Source organism: Leuciscus leuciscus (assembly GCF_965113295.1).
Source record: "Leuciscus leuciscus genome assembly, chromosome: 18".
Classification (NCBI taxonomy): domain Eukaryota; kingdom Metazoa; phylum Chordata; class Actinopteri; order Cypriniformes; family Leuciscidae; genus Leuciscus; species Leuciscus leuciscus.
The window spans coordinates 29500441-29520321 of NC_138742.1; the positions used below are offsets into that span (position 1 = coordinate 29500441).

General features: G+C 39.8%; 1 protein-coding gene across 5 annotated transcripts in view; it reads left to right on the forward strand.

Moving 5' to 3' along the window:
* Positions 1–19881, forward strand: part of cc2d2a (coiled-coil and C2 domain containing 2A) — a 57334-nt gene that overhangs the window by 14911 nt on the left and 22542 nt on the right. For all 5 annotated transcript variants that reach the window (XM_082144973.1, XM_082144972.1, XM_082144974.1 and 2 more), the window contains 16 exons: positions 1025–1165; positions 1231–1387; positions 1624–1868; positions 3575–3752; positions 3832–3985; positions 4551–4698; positions 4778–4916; positions 5140–5343; positions 7323–7415; positions 7744–7835; positions 11149–11316; positions 11390–11483; positions 11730–11839; positions 12882–12978; positions 13058–13156; positions 17466–17642. In XM_082144973.1, coding sequence (XP_082001099.1) covers positions 1025–1165; positions 1231–1387; positions 1624–1868; positions 3575–3752; positions 3832–3985; positions 4551–4698; positions 4778–4916; positions 5140–5343; positions 7323–7415; positions 7744–7835; positions 11149–11316; positions 11390–11483; positions 11730–11839; positions 12882–12978; positions 13058–13156; positions 17466–17642 — 2296 coding nt within the window. The remainder of the gene's footprint in view (positions 1–1024; positions 1166–1230; positions 1388–1623; positions 1869–3574; positions 3753–3831; positions 3986–4550; positions 4699–4777; positions 4917–5139; positions 5344–7322; positions 7416–7743; positions 7836–11148; positions 11317–11389; positions 11484–11729; positions 11840–12881; positions 12979–13057; positions 13157–17465; positions 17643–19881) is intronic.

A 19881-nucleotide genomic window follows, 5' to 3' on the forward strand; every position in this document is an offset into this window, starting at 1 on the left:
ACATTACTATTTTTAATGTTTTTGAAAGAAGTTTCTTCTGCTCATCAAGCCTGCATTTATTTGATTAAAAATACAGAAAAAAAATGTAATATTGTGATATATTATTACAATTTAAAATAATTGGTTTTCAGTTTATTATACTTTAAATGATCATTTATTTCTGTGATGCAAAGCTGAATTTTCAGGATCATTACTCCAGTCTATCACATGATCCTTTAGAAATCATTCTAATATTCTGATTTATTATGAGTGTTGGACACTGTTCTGCTGCCTAATATATTTGATGAATAAAAGGTTAAAAAGAACTGCATTTATTCAAAATAAAAAAAATATTTTCTAATAATAAATCTTCTTTACTATCACTTTTTATCAATTTAACACATCCTTGCTGAATAAAAGTATTGATTTATTTCAAAAAAAGAAAAAAAGAAATTACTGACCCCAAATTACTGACCAGTAGTGTATATTGTTGTTACTATTTTTAAAACATTTGCTTCTTTTTTTTTATTCATCAAAGTATCCTAAAAAAAGTATCACAGGTTATGAAAAAATATAAAGCAGCAGAACTGTTTCCAACTTTGATAATGAATCATCATATTAGAATGATTTCTAAAGGATCATGTGATAGACTGGAGTAATGATGCTGAAAATTCAGCTTTGCATCACAGAAATAAATGCTTCTGCTTGATGAGCAGAAGAAACTTCTTTCAAAAACATTAAAAATAGTAATGTGTCCAAACTTTTGGCCTGTACTGTATATTGCAAGTTGTATTTTGGATACCTTATATCTGTAATTTGAGTTAAAAAATACTAAAGATATTGTTTGATAAGTGCGATCTCTGATTGTAGTCCTTCAAAACCCAAAAAGTAGTGCTTGAAAAGTCCTCGAAAGTCCTGGAATTTAATTTTACAGTATCTGTACGAACCCTGAAGAAACTTCCAATCACCTCTACCTTCAGTATATATTTATGATAGTTATTCTGTCACATTTAAATCTGTCCTCTGTATTCTCCTGTACATTCAGACACACTCGTCAGTTGCGTGATGTGGAGCAAGAAAAGGACAGAGCTCTCCTCAAAAGCATCATCAGAGTGTGGAAGGAGCTCAAAGCTCTCAGAGACTTCCAGAGATTCACCAACACGCCTTTCAAACTCTTCGTCAGGAGGTATGTCATCATATGTCATGTGTCATATGTTTTGTGCTTTGTGTAATGTGGCTTTACCTCTGCAGGGAGAAGGTGGAGAGAGAGCAGGACGAGCAGGAGTATGAGAATGACATTGTGGCGGAAGTGGAAGAGCTGCAGGCGGAGACAGAGGAAGATTATCAGAAGAAGATGAGTGAGTACAGAAGACAACATGAGCAATGGAAATCCTGGAAGAGAAAACAGGTACCACTACACATGCAATGCAGTCGCTTGCATTCTCATTGTTAGTCGCCCTTTAATTTAACTTTAATTTAACTTTAATTTAAAATCAATGATTTTGTCTCTTTGTTCCTGCAAATCATGGTCAATGTTAATAGCCACTTATGTTTTGTCTTAAAAACTACAGTTTATGCATCCCTAATCCTGTTTGAAACCAGATTTGACATGAGATGTTCACAACATGCTTCTGATTCTCTCAGAAAGTCTTAAAGAAAAAGCAGAAAAAGAAAAGACAGCAGGAGGAAGAAGAGGAGGATGAGGAAAGTGAGGAGGAGTTGGGAGAGGAGCCAGAGAAGCCGGATCCTCCAGAGAAACCAGACATGGGCTCCCTGGAAGAGCAAGTGCGGGAGAAGGCTGCCAGGATCCGCAGGAAACCTGGAGAACCGGTTCTGATTCCAGAACTTACCGTCTCTGGGCCGGTCACCCCCAATGAGCAGTGTCCTCGGTGAATGAACACACACACACACACACACACACACACACACACACACACTGATACACTTACCTAAGACCTTCAGGGTATTGAGTGTCTTTAAAAAGATAAATAAATGAGGGCCGTTCACACAGAATGTGTTTTTCCGTTTCACTGCTCTACTTTTCCATTGTTTTTCAATGTAAACACATGCTAGATGGACGTGTTTGACCGCTGCGCTCGAGTCTATTGCATCACACGGCATTCTAAAAACGTCGCGCTCAAGTTAAAATGAGTTCAACTTTAAAATAAATAAATAAATTGTTGCTTCACTGCCCTTCGTTTTGTGTGAATGGCTCCTAACGGTGTTATCCAAGGTAAGCAACACTTAGGGGACGTTTACACGGCAACGATATGCTTAAAACTGGGACGTTTTTCCTTTGTTTTTTCCTTTTCCTTTGAAAACGACTAAAAACGCTGTATTCTGCTGCCAGGCCATTAGATGGCGTTGAAACACTATAGACTGAACACGTACACGTAATACGCATGATGTCATCGTCTTCAGAGATTCGTGTTTTCGTTGTTTACCGTTTTTAAAAAACGGTTGAAAACCCGTTTTCAAAAGATTGTGTTTTCAGCCAACCAAAACGCAGTTGTCGTGTAAATGAACGGCCAAAACGCATACAAATTTTACGTTTTTAGTAGAAAATGGTGTCGCGTAAACAGCCCCTTACTTTTGCTCTTATTTGAAGTTAGTGATTTGAACAAACCCCTTAAACCAGGGATGCCCAATCCTATTCCTGGAGATCTACCTTCCTGCAAAGTTCAGCTCCAATCCTGATCAAACACACCTGAAGCAGCTAATTAAGATCTTCAGGAGCACTTGATGATTACAGACAGGTGTGTTGGAGCTGAATCTCCAGGAACAGGATTGGGCACCCCTGACTTAAACTGTCTTTAGTATTAAACTTCCAGGCATAACTTGTCCCATACTGTTTGTCCTTTATATGTATATGAATGAAGCTTGTGGACATAAATTGGACAAAAAAATAAATAAATAAAAATTCTACGACTAAAACACCTCAACAACCACACGGCAAAGCCCTGGCAACTACCTGCAATATTCCAGCAATGCCTTCGCAACTTCCCAGGATGTCCAAGCCTCCACCCTCAACACCTGTGCTACTGCTAAAACATGTAGAATACCTCAAGGCTGTGATACAAAAAGCCAACGGTTGGCCAGTGTTGGGTCATCGTTGAGCATCTTTCGGCCTTGTTTTACACTAGTAAAACAGTTGTAGTAAAGCAGTTGCTCATTATCATGCACCGAAACAGGTCGCTGTGAACAGAGCTGTTTTTGAGGAGGTAAAAAGGGTGTTGTTTTACACAACCATTGAGGAATTTTAACCAAAGTATATTACAAACTTTACACGAAGACCCTAAAGAGTCATACCAACTTGTGGAAATGGGCATCCGATGACCCCTTTAAGGCAACGACACGAGGTGACAACACAGTCCGATTCGTTGCTGCTAGTTCATTGATGTTGGTTTGATGTGTCTGGGCCTTTAGAAAGACAAACTTCAATAACGCCATTACAACCTTAAGACCACTCAGGACACCTTAACAACTCCCTGAAAACCCCCATCAACCCTTGCATTGTTTCAGTCACTTTTGCCTGGGTAAAGACTCAGAGTTTCTCCAGAAAAAGTAAACTAGTTTTTGTATGTGCCTTGTTTAGTGCCGAGTTTGCTCGTAGAGAGGATGTGTCCAAGCGTGCCCTCTTCATCAAGGTCCTGTACAACGATAAAGAAGTTTCCAGAACGGACAGTCGAGCCCTCAACATGGATTTCAGAGTCCACTTTGGTCAGATCTTCAACCTGAAGATTGTGAACTGGCCAGAAAGCATCAAACTGCAGGTACGGTTGGGAGTGTATGCACAATTCCTTTGCCGTTTGTTGTGTATGCGTTTCAGACGTTCTGGATGTTGTCTCGCAGGTGTTTGAGGGTGTCGGCTCATCTTTCACCCTGCTGGTGGAGGTGTGTGTGCCGGTTCCAGAATCTTCTGTCCTGACCGGCAGTGCACCATCTGAGGAGATGGAGTTCAGCAGCAACCAGAGAGTCACCTTCAACCACGAGGGTGTTGGCAGTGGTAAGTCAGGGATAATGTACATCCAGCCGGTTGTTATCTCAGAATAAACCCCCGACAGGGTGATGAAGACCCCTACGTGAAACGGAGTTGATATATTTTATTATGTCTTTAAATGCGAAGCTTCTGCGGAGAGAGCGGTTTCTAGCGCGGCGTGTTTAAACTAGACGGACATTTAAGGGATACGGTATACAGTCACACCACTTATTACACAACATTTCAACACATAAATAATTATGGAGATGAGAGAAATATTGATCTCAGATTAAACTGTTTTAAAATCATAGCTGTTTTCTTATAATCCAACAGTGTACAAAACAATAGTCACAAAATGGCAGCAGCTGCGTTTGTATGAAACGAGAGAGCGTGTTCACGATGCTGGATGGCATAATTAAATAACTGTACGCAAAATATTTTAATATTAATATTTTATTAGCTCACCAAATGCAAAACTTCCACGAAGAAAAAACAAGCGTAAAGCGCTGCTGATTTCAGTAACCCGGATGAGCCATTTGTAGGAAGTCAAATGATTCAGCCTTCAGGTTGTTTTATATTTCATTTGTGGTAGGTGTCCCGTTCTCTTTCGAGGCTGACGGCACCAGCACACAGACCCTGCTGACGTCAGGGAAGCTCTCCTGCTGCGTGTCATGGGCTGTAGGGGAAGATGACGTCCCCCTTGCTCCCCCGTCCAGTCAGCCTGCAGGGGGCATGTACAGGTCAGAGACCCAGCCCTGCATTAGCGTGTTGTTTTCAGAGTTGTGCTGGATAAGATGGACTGTTTCTCTCTCTCTTCAGTGGTATTGGGCAGATGGACGCTATTGCCTGTATCGGGGCATCTAGTCTGAATGACAGGAAGAAATTGGGGAAGTGGGCGGCTGAGTCTCGCCTCGACCCTAACGACCCCAACAACACCTCCATCATGCAACTACTCTCGGTACATTTCCCAGAACTCTTGAATACACCTTTAATCATTGCGAGTCACAAGACTGTGCCTATTAGCCATTCTAATTTGAAAAAAGACAGACACCAGCACCGGTCTGTTGCCATTGATGGAGAAATATGCAGTTTAGTCAATAAATATTTGAGTACTCAACACCACTGTAGAAAATACCAATAGGAATCTATTATTCTTGGTGTCTCTCTCTCTGTGTCTGTAGCTGGTGAGTGGTGGAGATGTGGCGGTTCCCGAATACTTTCGTCTGGAGCAGCTTCAGGAGGAGTTTAATTTCGTGAGCGATGAGGAGCTGCAGCGTTCCCGTCGCTTCCGTCTCCTGAGGCTGCGGAGTCAGGAGGTGGCGGAGTTCCGGCACTTTAAATGCGTCCCCTCCATGGAGCGCGAGATATCCCAAAATGTGTTCCAGGTGAGATCACTTAACCTCTGTGAAAACCATAGACTGTGAAAAATATGTGTCCGTGACATCACCCGTAGGCTTTTGAAGAGCATTTTTGAAGGCCAAAGTGGGCGGAGCCGGCCGTCGCCATCTTGGCAGCGCGTCACTCCCCGATAACAGAAAATGGGCAAAAAGGCGGGATTAGCTGAGGTGACGTGGCGCTAACAGACAGCAGACAAACGGCTAGTAGTGACAGCAGCGGCAATCCACCTGTCACTCAAGTGGCCACGCCCTTAATTATGCAGAACTTTAAGGCTTAATATAAATTAAACGGGTGAGTTTAAAAAAAATTAACCCCCCTCACATTTTTCATGAAGGGCAAAATTAGCAATATAGACCAAAACCACTTTCTGTCCCCTGCTGTAAACATATTTTTTTCTGCTGTAAAATTGAGCATATTAAAGGTAGGGTAGGTAATCCTGTTCAGAAACACTTTTTTTTATACTGGGTGAAATGGTCCTTCCATCCTGATAGTAGTCAATACATTATGTGTTTAGAAAAAGGAATGAAAAAAATCAGACCTCTGTAGCAGCTGCAGGACAGTAAAAACTCTGACCAATCACTGCCATTCGGTGCGAATGTAAAGAACCAATCAGATGCCTTCATGTCTCGTGCCCGCCCCGAGCCCCACTGCGCGCGCTGCCCTGCGTGCACTCATCACATGTCACCGTTCCCGGAAATATTCAGCTCAAAGCACCTGCATATGCAGTCAGCGAAGGCAAACAAGGCAAAAACTACTTCCTCGGACCCTGCCCGCACTCTTGAACGACCTCCTCTGCTTCGCCCTCAACCCCGGACCTGTCCTCGAACCGACGATGCGGTACTTGTCTCCGGACTCGGAGTGTACGTTAGTCTTCATTAGAGTCAACAATGTTTTCATCATGGAAACTCTTACATGCAAAACACTGTATATGTTATGAATCTTACACGAAATTCATCTTCATCACAGTGTAACTGATGGTAATGGAAAAACGTGTATCAATGCAACCTGTTTTTAGTTTTGCCTTATAAATATAGCTCGTTACCGAATGAAACTTTACCATTATCGACATGCTAGCTTGATAGTGAGTACTAAAAGAAATCTTATTTGTTTATATTCATAGTGATAAAGTTAGGTATTTTATTACATGTGATTCTGACATGATGTCACTGTATGTACTGCGCTCCTTCCTCTCCACTCGTCTCAGGTAATAAATGCGTCTTGTTCCAGCCTGAGCGTTTGGCGTCGCGCGTTCATGTGTTTTGGGGGTGTGGCTTTGGAAGGAGCTCAGAAGGGAGGGGGTGGAGTGAATGGAAATAATGAGCTGTGTTTATTGCAGATTAAAAGGTCTACAGTCACTCGATTTTTAAATTTTCTTTTTCAGAGTACTTACATTTTAATTATGTATTGGTATATAAAGACAGTTTAAACAAATTTGGAATGTTTTTTTTTTTAGAAAAATGATTACCTACCCTACCTTTAACATGGGGGTCTATAGGATTGACTCTCATTTGGAGCCTGTCTCTAGTGGCCAGTCGATGAATTGCAGTTTAAGTGACTTCCATGTTGGATTCAAGAGAGAGACCGGAAGGTTGCCGGTCGGTGAAAACGTTGTTACAACAGAACTGTCTGTGAAGTGATGGGTGTCCTACGATGGTCCAGACTAGATGAAGGGCCAAGGGCTTCAAAGAGATAGTGTTTGAAAGTTGCATTTAAAGATTAAATAGAAAACACTTTAAAAAAAGGTAAATTATTATAGTTTATTGTAGTGCCACCTAGTGTCGAGTAGATGTCTGTGCAAGATGTCATGGCAAGTCTGTGACTGAAATGTACAGTTAATGTAGGTTTGCAGCACCTGCAGTGCAATGTAATAACAGTCTTATCTTTTAGGAAGCATGTAATTAGTTCATATGTTAATTGAACATATGTTAGAACAAATGGGTGGATTTGTGTCATTATTTTGTTTCAGGATTATGAGAAGAGACTAAAGGATGGCGAGATCATCGATACAAAAGAGCACATTGATTCACATCGAGCCCTCGTGGCCAAATATCTGCAAAAAGTGAGTGATGAGTTATGGAGTTATTTTGCTCTCTTTCTTACTAGGACTAGCGTTCAAAAGTTTGGGGTCGGGAAGATTGTTACAAATATTTTTGAAAGAAGTCTCTCAAGCTCACCTTGGCTGCATTTATTTGATCAAAAATAGAGCAAAACAGTATTTTTTATTTATTTATATTATTACAATTTTGTCTTGATGTTTTAAACATGAAAGAACAGTGTACAGTAATGCAAGTTGTGTATAGGATAAATGTGGTATGTATGGATTGGTCTGCAAAGGGCCCTTAAAATCAAATTCCCTCTCAAATTCTCTCTTTGTCCCTCTGTCTCAGGTTCGGGAGTCAGTCATTAATCGTTCCCTTATAGCGAAGCATCATTTCATCCTGTCCGATGTGGTTTCGGAGGACGAGGTTCCCAGCATCGGGTAAAACGTCTCTATTGTTGATCTCATTTATTTTAAATAGAGGCGTATGGAGGCATCCTCATCTTTAAGATATGGTCTGGTACACATACTCACCCAGTAACAAATGCTCTTTCTTTCAAGCTAAATCCAGTTCATGCACTGTAGTTAATTAAACAGTCCCTCCAGAAAAACGCATTTATGCGATCGCATGATTCAATGCATAATCAGCCAAAGTCCGCATATTTATGCGGGGGACGCATTTTTTCAAATACGCCGCACTTTCGCCGCATAAATTGCAGATTTCCGCGCGCAAAATATGCGGGCTTGCATGATTTCATAATCCCCGCACTTTCGTTGCAAAAAGTCACATATATCTTAGCAGAAAGTTGAAAAATGTTGCGTTTACTTCACACAAGCGCAGCCATTTCCCCTGTTGACATGGGAACGTTATGAAGTGACGTAATTACGCGACATCATTGAAAAGCTGCAAACCCTGCGATGCCGATGAAACCATGATGAAGCCCGCAAATCATTCTCATTTACCAACAAACATAAGCGCAAAAGACCGCGCAAAGCAGTTTCCCAGTGTGTTACATGACAGTGGGAGCAAATTATTGTGTTATTGTTTTGTATAGCTACCTCTGTAAAACAGGAAGCACACATTTTATTTTTTTTATATTTATTCATTTTTACAGAAGTTGTAGCATTCATTTTGTAAAGCTACAGAACTTGTTCGACTCATCAATGTTTTGTAAGTTTGAGCCATGTGTTTATTAAGGTCTGAAATAAAACAAGATGAGAACTTAAATATTCCCAGCACTTTATGTGATGTAGTATGCTTGCTTCTCATATGAAGTAATAAGAAATGACTCTTTACATTAAAGTAGTAGCCTAGTGAATAGGGTGTTGGGGGAATCACTTTTTTTTTCTCTTTTTCATCAAACCGCAGTTTTTGCAAGTTCCCGCAATTTTTGCAAGTTCCTGCAATTTCATCGCATAAAATTGCATAAATATCCCGCATATTCCATCGCATTTTTTAAGAAAACGTGCCGCATAATCAAGGATTTTTGCCCGCAACAATCACAAAAAAACTCCGTGTTTTTCTGGAGGGACTGATTAAATAACTATTGTACTTGATGATGATGATTATGTAGAAGCAGTTTATGGTATGTTCATGCCATGGGCAGTGTAGTTTGAGCACGGACTGCAGAGCGCCAGTTTTTATCTATTTTATCTGTATAAAGTGATCTTTATTTGACAGCTCTCGTATTTTATTTCTCTTTTGTTTCTCCTGTATGTTTGTATATTCAGTGGTCCAGGTGCTGGGTATGTTCTGAGGATTTTTCCGTTCTTTTTTCAGTCTTTTGTGTTCCTTTATTTTCCTTGTGTTCCTCCCCTCAGATCTGTGTGTTCATGAGATGCCATTTTCTGTAGAATTAGTCAGTGTAAAGTATGTTAGAGGAGTCCAGTCCCACACTGCAGTGTGTGTGTGTGTGTGTGTGTGTGTGTGTGTGTGTGTGTGTTACTGTGGAAATCACACACTCAGAGAGTGTTTGTGTGTGTTTGATCTGCTGTATGGTGAGTACTGATAGTGTGTTTAGAGCAACAGTACTAATGTATGTGTGTACTCACCCTCATGTTGTTACAAACCCATGTCCTCCAAACACAGCAAAGCAAACACACACCTTTTGAGGTGCAAGTTAAAGGAAAAGACTTAATGCAAAGAGAATATAACTGCACACTCTCTTTAAGTCCCCCTGTGGTGAAAATCCAGTTTTTAATGTTGTTTATGTGTCTATGTGGTGTTTTTAATATACTTTAAGACAAACCATGTGTAAATTCATAAGTCGACTCCTTTGCTGAGTATTTTCTCCTTAAAACTGCAGTGAACCAAAGACAGTCTCAAAAACACGCTTTGAAATCGCTGGTGTTTCTGACATCACAAACTACCTTGTAACCAATCAGATCAACGTGTGATCGTCAACCAGTGGATCTCTGAGCTGAGTGAGTGAGTGGAGGCGGGGCTCATTTGCATATTCATAGAACCGCGTATACTAAATGAGGCAAGAGTGTCGAGTATATTCAAGTATAAATTATTCAAGATATCTTAAGGCATGAAGAAAATTTTTTCAAGGAAAAACGTTTAAATATGTAATTTTGGTGATCAAAGATGAGTTTTAAGGGATACAATTATTGACTACAGGGGGACTTAAAGCACATTTTATTATTACCAATGTTTCGCCACAACAAGTAGCCTTTGTCAAGGTATAATTCCTTGAAAACGTAGGAATTAGCGTATCGAGGCATCCTCATCTTTAATGCTGAAAAGTTGGTAAAATGTGCTTTAGTGAGTGTGCAGTTATATTCTCTTTGCATTATGTTCCAAACCCATGTGACATTATTTCTTTGTGGAGCACTAAAGGAGAGGTTTAGCTGGATGTTCAAGCTGCTCTTTTCCATATAATGAAATCATACATCGACCAACATTATGTAAGGGTTAATGCCCGACGAGGTGTCCATTGTCAGGTGGACGACGGCGAGGCGCGTCGGACGGTTGCCTCCGCCGAAGTCCATTAATACCTGACAATGGACACCTCGAAGGGCGTTAACCCGCTTATACCATGGTCACTTGCCAAATAACACATTTTTAAAACATTAGTTTATATTTTAATTAGTTTTACAATCGAAATCTAAAGTTTTTACAAACAATAACTTGGTGTCCCTGGTTACGCTTGACGGTTTATTTAGCAACCGGAGATATTTATAGTCCGCTCAGCTCGTAGAACCCTTCAGTTTACTGCCTGTTGCTATGGTTACTCACAGCTGATGTAGCCAGCGCATTTATTTATTTATTAATTTCGAACGGTAAACAGTCAGTTTCACCAGAACTCCTTTACTAGGTGTCCTCTATCACTTTTTAATGGACACCCTGCAGCCAATCAGAATCGAGTATTCACCCAGACCATGGTATAAAAAAACGATTAAAGCTTTTTGTGAGAAACAGGCTGAAAGATAATCTTCTCTGCTTAAGCTTTCACAGGCACAGTGATACTCAGAACAACAGCATTATTGGGAGTATGATATTACTTTTATACAGCAGATCAATAAACAAAATCCTTGCATTTTAGACACAATATTGTCGGTTACTTTGGCTCTGCCAGCTAAAATAATTCTAAACCAAGTCAGTGCCGAATCAACACACTGTATGTGAGGCTGATGAAGTCCTGTGTCTCAGTGTCTATTGTTCAAGCTGAATGTTAACTGAAATCCCTCACTAATACTGCAGTGTGTTATGGGAAATCTCCACACTGACTCTCAGCGGATGCTTTTGCAGGGTGTTGGGCTGGAACCTGTTCAAACTGGCCGAGCCCAAGCGGCCCCTGAAGCCTCACAGGAAGGAGAGGAAGAAGGTGACCGCTCAAAACCTCTCCGATGGAGACATCAGACTCCTGGTCAACATCATCAGAGGATACGACATCCCTGTCCGCAGACATTATGCCAGGTACCCGTACACCCAGGAAAGTTAACCGATAAGAAGAATGCTTTCTCTCATGTATTGTTTGCTGTATTTTCAGCAAACCCCCTGTGTCGGCCAAGTCTGGACGATCATTCACAGAGCCATTTACAGGTCCTGTGTCGTCCCAGGGCGGTGAGTGGCCCTTCGGACAGGTAACAGCATGACGGCATCACTGCACCAATCCTGAACCTTTACTAGTAATTATATTTAAAAGTGCAGTAAGCGGTTTCTGAGACACTGTTTATATTAGAAATATTTACACCATAGAAACACCATATTTTTTTCAGCACATCCACAGAACAGACATCTAGCAAATAATCCCATTTTCAACAGCTTTTCTCAGAAATCTCTTACTGCAGCTTTAGCTCTCTCTGTGTGTGGATGTATGTGTGTTTCAGCCTCTGATCAGGCCGTTTGTGGAGGTGTCTTTCCAGCGTTCAGTGCTTCAGACGTCCACCGCCGAGGGGCCAAACCCCTGCTGGAACGAGGAGATTGTTCTGCCGTTCAGGTCAGGCTCTGAGAGCCGGCGTAACATCACATCAGCATGTCACTATAGCTCTGTTCTTAAACCTAGTGAACGGCTTGCTGTCTGCATAGGCTGCTGTCTTCCTGACTGTAACCAAACCCCAACCATGGCTCATTTGAAACGCTCTGCATAGTCAGCGGCTCCAAGCAACACACAAATAGCATGTTGCTAAACTAATCACACAATACTCTAATAAGCATAAAAATCCAGAGCACATATAAAAAAATGGGGGTAAAATAGGCCTTTTTTATTGATATTCTTCAGTATTGAATTAAATAATTTTTAAAATAAATGTACATTCATATTTATAATTTCTCTTGAAAAATTATAATTTCTTTACTTTTTTTTCTTGATATTCTCCAGTATTGAATAAAGCACAAGTATTAAAATAAGTGCATCAGTAGTATCTATTTTTTTTTTTTTTTTTTTTTTTTTTTCATAAATAAATTTACAATAATAAGATTTATTATTTCTTTGAACAAAATGTATTTTTATTGATATCCTCCGGTATTGAATGAGTCATAAAGATAAAAAAAAAAAATAATACAATAATAATATTTTTTATTTCTTTGAGCAAAATGTATTTTTTATTGACATTCTCCAGTACTGAATGAAGCGTAAATATAAAAAAATACATTAATAATATTTATTATTTCTTTGAACAAATTGAATATTCTCCAGTATTGAATGAAGCATAGAGATTGAAAAAAAGAATATTTATTATTTCTTTGAACAAATTTTTTTTATTTTTATTGATATTGCCCAGTTTTAAATAAATGTATATTAATAATATTTATTTTTCTTGAAAATTTTCCATTTCTTCTGAGTTCCTTTTTTTCATTGTGCGATGATACAATTTGGCCTTAGAAGGCCGCATAATGTCCCTTCATATTAGAAGTGCACCTATGATGCCTTAAACTGCTGGTTTGGTTTAGTTCACTAGGTTTTAAGTCAGAAGTAGTTTCCTCAGTCTTCACACTGAGCTGAAGTATATTATCATCTTGTTTTCCTGGATCTCACTCAGTGCTCCAAACGGAGACTACAGCTCCACCAGTCTGCAGTCGGTCAGAGACGAGGTCTTCATCAACATCTTCGACGAGGTTCTCTGTGATGTGGTGGAGGTGAGAAACACTCAGACGTGTGTCATGTTAATCTTCATGATGTGATGATGATATGAGCGGTCGGTCTTCACTCCTTCAGGACGAGAGGGAGAGAGGAAACACCATTCACACCCGTATAGAGAGGCACTGGCTCGGCTCCATCAAGATTCCCTTCAGCACCATCTACCTGCAGTCTCGGGCAAGATGCTACACGCTAACACTTCATACTAACTCTCTCATTCAACATTTCTAGTAGAAACTGTCATGTTCAAGGAAGTACAAGATTTCATGTATCAATGGAAACCCAAACCCTTTTTGGGTGTTCACATGTGGCAGGTTTGGTTCAATTAAAACAAACTCTGGTGCGATTGTTCATTTGAATGAAGGCTCGTTCACTATAAAGATAACTATATCAGTGTCCACACCAGCGCATGATATTGTTCTGTTTATTCTAAGCGCACACTCCAGTTTTGTCGTCTGCCGCTTCAAAAGCTCTTTAAAGCAGGATGGATTCTGATTGGCTGTCAATGGTTTTATCATTCATCAGCTAAAAAAATAAATAAAAATCGTTCTGAAAGTGATTCCAACCATATTGTTTCACTGTGCCGTTATGGTTATAGTTAGGGTGACCAGACGTCCCGAAAAATTCGGGACAGTCCCGAAATCTAAACTGTTGTCCCGAATCCCGAATCTGGCCCTAACGCCGCCTTCACACTGGCAGTTGAAATCAGCTCCGATACGGCTACGAAACGACCGGAAGTCATTCATTTCCTATGGAGATTCGCAGACCGCATGCGAATGGGTGCGAACCGGGTCCGAACGAGTGCGGTGCGAAAAAAATCGTGTCCGTTGGTCATCCGGATGCGTTCAAAAAATTGAACTCTTGCGAAAGGCTACGGACGGTTCCTATCCGACAATTCCAGCGGAAGTTAGCGTTGCTATGGTACTGATAAACAAACCTGAATTCTCAACTTTTAATAAAATAAATAATGATTTTATAACGAGAAGTTGTCATGTAATTTTTTTATTTTCATGATTTTCTAACGTTATTAGGGCAGTTAATACAATTAAAAGCCCTATATACCACTATATCACATTTAGCCGACCTGACATATCAACGTCCTGGGGAACTTTACTCCACGCACGGCACGCAGCAGCCTTCCGATTAATGTCTCTATAACCCTCATCGGAGAGATCATACAGAATTGTACATTCTGACACCGTCAAAATCAACCGTCAATCTCTCTGCCATTTTTGTTCTACTCGCTTCCGAAGCTTTTCAACGGTGTAGTACGACGTCCGCTGGGGGCGTATTGCGTATTACGGAGCTGATTTCAACTGCCAGTGTGAAGGCGGCGTAATTGTCCCGAAAATTATACTAAAGCAAAATCTTGAGTAGTTATTGTCTTATAAACATTAAAAACTGTCTGCGGAGGTTGAGGCCGGCGACACACTGGCTGCGTGGCGTGTCCGTTTTTATTTCGGCTCCCCTGTTAACAGGTTAGAGCTTGCACACTGCCTGCGTGACTCTTGCACACTCTCAGGCGCGCCTCGAGCCGCGCGGAAAACGCGTGCATGCTAGAAACAGAACCGACGCCTATTTTTCACGCAACACGCAAGCCTGCAAAATAGCAAGCAAAATAGAATAGGAAAAGATGTTTGTATGTCATTTTGACATGATTGAAAACATATTAATAAATGACATTTTGATGTTTGAAAGTTTAAGTTTTTACATAAATGCAGATATAAATGTAATAAAAAAATATATATGATCGATTTTCAAATATTGCACCTGTCAATACAGAATAATGACAGACTGTTGATCTTTGAATAAAAATATGTTTGGTTCAGGTTTGAAATTCATTATCTTTTATTATAGGCTACGCAGTCTGATATCATAGCAGTCTGATACCCCCCCCCGGTCCCGAATTTCAGCCAATCTCATCTGGTCACCCTAGTTATAGTTGTGGTGTGAACTACGCTATTCTTTTATATTTAGAACGATTTTTAGAACTATATCTTTACAGTTATCGTCCTTGGTGTGGATGTGCCTCAAGTGTAAACCGCGCACACCAAAAAAGTAGACCGAGATCCACTTCCAAATGCATTCTGGTGCGGTTCGACTGAAATATGAACTCAACATGGACCAAAGACATCTACACAAACCAAAAACAGGACGTGATGTCACAAGATGCGACCCTAAAAAGGTCAGAATGTTCCAGCATACCTGTTTTTTCTCATCATAGTCGTGATGTTTTCCATCACAGTTCAGTACAGGATCAGAACCGGGTCTCCTCACTGCAGATCTTCATTTGTGTGACGGAGGGATTCCTGACGCTGTTTTATCTCATTTAACCGTTTTATAAGCTCTTCATGATTAATCTTGTTGACATTAGGGCTGGGTATCGATTCAGATGTTACAATTCGATTCGATTTCGATTCGCAAGCTCTAATTCGATTCGATTTCGATTCTCGATTCGATTTTCGATTTCGATTCTCGATTCGATTTTTCCAATTTCGATTCTAAATTAATTTCGATTCGACTCACTCAATGAATATTAAATACAAATCCTATATTTATTAAAAAAAGAAAAAGAAAAGAAAAAAAAGTGAACAAGTTTTCAAGTGTTTAATTAATAAAAAGAAATTAAGAGCTACAAACCTGTATATTAAACTCTTTTTATTTTAGGTACACTTGGGTACATTAAAACAGAACCCAACTCTATATTTCAAATGCATACAATGAATAGACAGGATTTTGATGCAATATGAAAAATTGATGCTGAAAATTGGACAAGTCAGAACAGTCGCATGTCTTGATCAAACAGGTTAACAATCCTCACATAAACCCACATATAAAAACGTTGCATATAATATAATATGTGCCCTTCCTGTCTAACAGCTGGGCCATACAGAAATTGAATAAAATTATCAAACAGTCTGTGTTGCATTAATTATAAATTATATATTGACTAATCAAAGTTACAAAAGTTCTTTATTCAAGAGCAGTGAGTGTTTTTCTCTGTTCTCTTTGTTCTTTGATTAACTTAAATGACAGAGATAATTAGTGGCTACAGTGTACTGTCCCTTTAAGACCAGCCGCTGTTGACAGAGACGCGGAACTCACACGCGGACTCATTCTCTCACGAGGCACAACTCTTCACGTTCGTCATTAGACTGCTCTTATGTTATAAAGATACTCGACAAAAATACATTTTGGCATAATTGTGTGTGTTCTTCGTTCAAGCGCGAAAGATAATTCTATTCTGTGCTGTCTTGTGCGCACGCACGATATCATCGCAAGTTTTTCTGTCACAGTCACGACAGCATTTTGGCAGCATTTTGGTCATATAGCCTAATTGCGTATAGGCTTGTCATAGCGATTGCGATATGATTAAACGTGCAGCACTAATTGAGGTTATTTTATGATTTAGATAAAACTACCATAAAATCTCACAGCATTAGCTATAAAATTGAGTTTGCAAGCCTATGAACAGTGGAGGAAAACTAATACATAAAGATGGAAAAAAATCGATTCTTGCCGTTTGAGAATCGATTTTGAATCGACCACATTTAAAAAAACGATTAATCGAAAAATCGATTTTTTTGCCCAGCCCTAGTTGACATATAACAGTAAAATACTTCATGTTAAGGTCTGAATGGGACCCATTTAGGCTACCCATGAGCATTAATCCATAGAGGCACGAAGAAGTACTTTAGAAACCAGTTTTTATTCATTTTTAAGAGATGGGGTTTGGGGCTGGGTCCGTGGGACTGTTTCTGGGGGACGAGTCTGAGGGAAGAACAGGAGACAATGGGAGGAGAATGCAGAAGACAAAAGGTAGGTAAAATAAAAAGTGAATCCCCAGAAACGGTCCCACGGACCCAGCCCCAATAATAATCAATAAAGGCTGGTTTAAAGTACTTCTTCCTGCCTCTATGTAGTAATGCTCATGGGTAGCCGTAATGGGTTCCATTCAGACCATTAAGTATTTTACTACAAGATTCAACAAGACATGTTCACCTGGCTATACCCACTGTTTAGATCTCTTGTGGTATTTATGCAAATTAGCACATACGTAATTAGATTATTGTTTAACAAACAATTTAAAAAAACTTGCAATACATTTTTTGTCTGTCTTGATGTAAGTAATCAACTCAGTAATATTCATGGTGATATCTAAAGGTAAAAAATGTGTACCCTATTCACGGAAGAAAAAGAATGAATAGATTATATTTGGGTCTTTTTCTAAGCTTTCCCCTAATGGGGATTGATCAGGTTTTTTTTCTTTTTTTTCTCAGGACATATTGAGGATACAAAATCAGATGAGTTTGCTTCTGTTGCAATTTGTTCAAGGTTGACCCCCATTTTGGCTTAAAATGACTGGACTAAAGTGTTAACACACCCTTTAAATTCGATTGGCTATTTTATTTCAGTAAAGCTGAAAATATCCAGATTTGATTGATCGTGATCTTTGTTTACTTGAATATGTACGTTGTGTGTTTAGATTGACGGGACGTTTAAGGTGTCCACTCCTCCAGTGCTGCTGGGATACAGTAAGGAGCGAAGTTTGGGCAGTGAGGGGGGATATGACACCATCCGCAGCCTGAGCGAAGGCACCTTCCTCAGCCTCTTCATCACCATTGAACCCCAGCTGGTGCCTGGAGACACCATCAGAGAGAAGGTACAGGAGCCTATGTGATGATGCTAATGAGCTTATGCATTTTAATTCTCATCTTCTTAAACAAAACGGCTTTTAGGAGTAAAGGAAGTATTTGTTTCAGTATTGTTTTCTCTCTCTCTCTGTTCTTTCTTGTCTTTGGAACTGCTTTTAATAGATGAAGGAAATAAAGGTAACAGATTTGGAGTCTGATATCCCAGATATCCTAGTTTTATTAAGGAATATTCTGGGATCAGCACAAGTTCAGCAATGCTGTCGATTACCACAGGAAATATTTTCGACTTATCCCTCGATTACAATAAAATACACACTTTTCTTGGAGTATGACCAACATATTTTAACATTTTCTGTTAAGATGAGATCAGTGTTGTAACATTTATTAGTAGCCTTGTCTGTGTAAAGTTATAATGCCAGTAAACTGAGAGATTTTCACATGAAATGCACGTCAGAAAGAGACGTTTACCACCCACAGGAAGCCAGAGCTGTATCCCGCCTCTAAAAGGACCATTTAGAAACTTCACAGCTCATATAAAACACATTTGAAGTAGATCAATTAATAGAAGTGCTTTAACAAACACACAAGCCGCACATTTCAGAATGTCTTGCCCCATAGACTTTGACTGTATGTAAGTGCATTACACGATTTGTGTTTGTTTTCACTAATGGAGAGATAAGTTGAAATGATTTTCTGTCGTGATCGACAGCATCTGTGAGCGTCATATAGCTTTACTTGCATTACTTGTAGCTTTACCCAGAACATCCCTGTGAGTGTTGTGTGTTTAGTGGAGCTCTGTTTAGATCAGTAAGAGTAAAATCTCTCCATGTCAGATTTACTTGTTTATACGCTACCATTCAGAAGTTTGGGGTCAGTTAGATTTTTTCCTTTTTTTCTTAAGAAATTAATAGTTTAATTCAGCAGGGATGCCATAAAGTGATAGTAAACGTGTATAATGTTGTAAAAGATTTCTGTTTCAAATAAACACTGTTCTTTTCTGAACTTTATATTCATCATAAAATAATGAAAATACAAAAATAATTCTACACAAAAATGAAGCAGCACAGCTGTTTTCAACTTAATGATAATAAGAAATGTATCTTGAGCAGGATCATGTGACACGGAAGACAAGAGTAATGATGCTGACAATTCAGCTTTGATCACTGGAATAAATTATATTTTATAGTATTTTGAATGGAAAACTAATGCTGCGTTCACACCGGACGCGAATAGCGCGTCAAATTCGCACCTGCCGCGTCTAGTTTGACGCTTGACCACTTTGTGTTAATTCGCGTGTCAAGAGCGAAATTGACGCGCGTACAAACAAAAGATTGAAGCAAAATTTACGCGCGTCAGAGGCGAAAGTTTCAAAACCCGTTGGCGGCCATCTTTTTTAGATGTTTATCGAGCATTAGCATTAGCATTAATCGAGAGAGTCACCGCTCGTAGATGCTCTGGAGAGCAGAAACTGCTGCGTAGGGGACATCGTCGCTGTACTCGGGTCCACCAGACCCTCCAGAGGGTTTCAGGAGTTTCACAATTTGCTCCAGGAGCTAGGTTTGGTGGACCTGATGTCTTGGTGGCCGTAAGGCCTCGGCCTCGAGTGGTCGCTGCCTGACGAGCCCGCGCTCTACAGCCCGGCGCGAGGTTCACCCTCGCCCGCACCCACCTAATCTGTCATTTATTTTTGTTTTGATAATAAATGGAGCCAGCCTCCAAAAGTGAAACCTGTCCTGTGATTTTTGTTTTTATACACTAAATTGTGTTTGTTGTCTTTACATTAGAATAATAATGTTTCATATAATCTAGAATAGATATGGAATAAATAGCATTCAATACAAAATGAGTATCTCTCATATATTGAAATCGAGTTTTTATGTGAAAGATTTGCTTTGTTGTGCATTTTAGTCATATTACAAAATAATTTATTGAGGCCAAACATAAAATAACATTATAAACTGTCACTTCACCACGTGACAGCAGCAAGCAGGCTCCTGATTGGTTAACGCGGCGCGAATTCCAGATTTTTCAACTCGGGCGGCAGACGCGAATTCGCGTCAAACGCGTGAATGCACAAATAGCACTAATAAAATCATTCGCGCGTAACGCGCTTAACGCGGCAGACGCTCAATTCGCGCTATTCGCGCGAACGAGGCGTATTCGCGTCTACCACGCCGCGCTCTGCGCCTCATTTGCGCCGCAGGATTTTTTTACGCGCGTAACACGTCTTTGCATTGACTTAACATT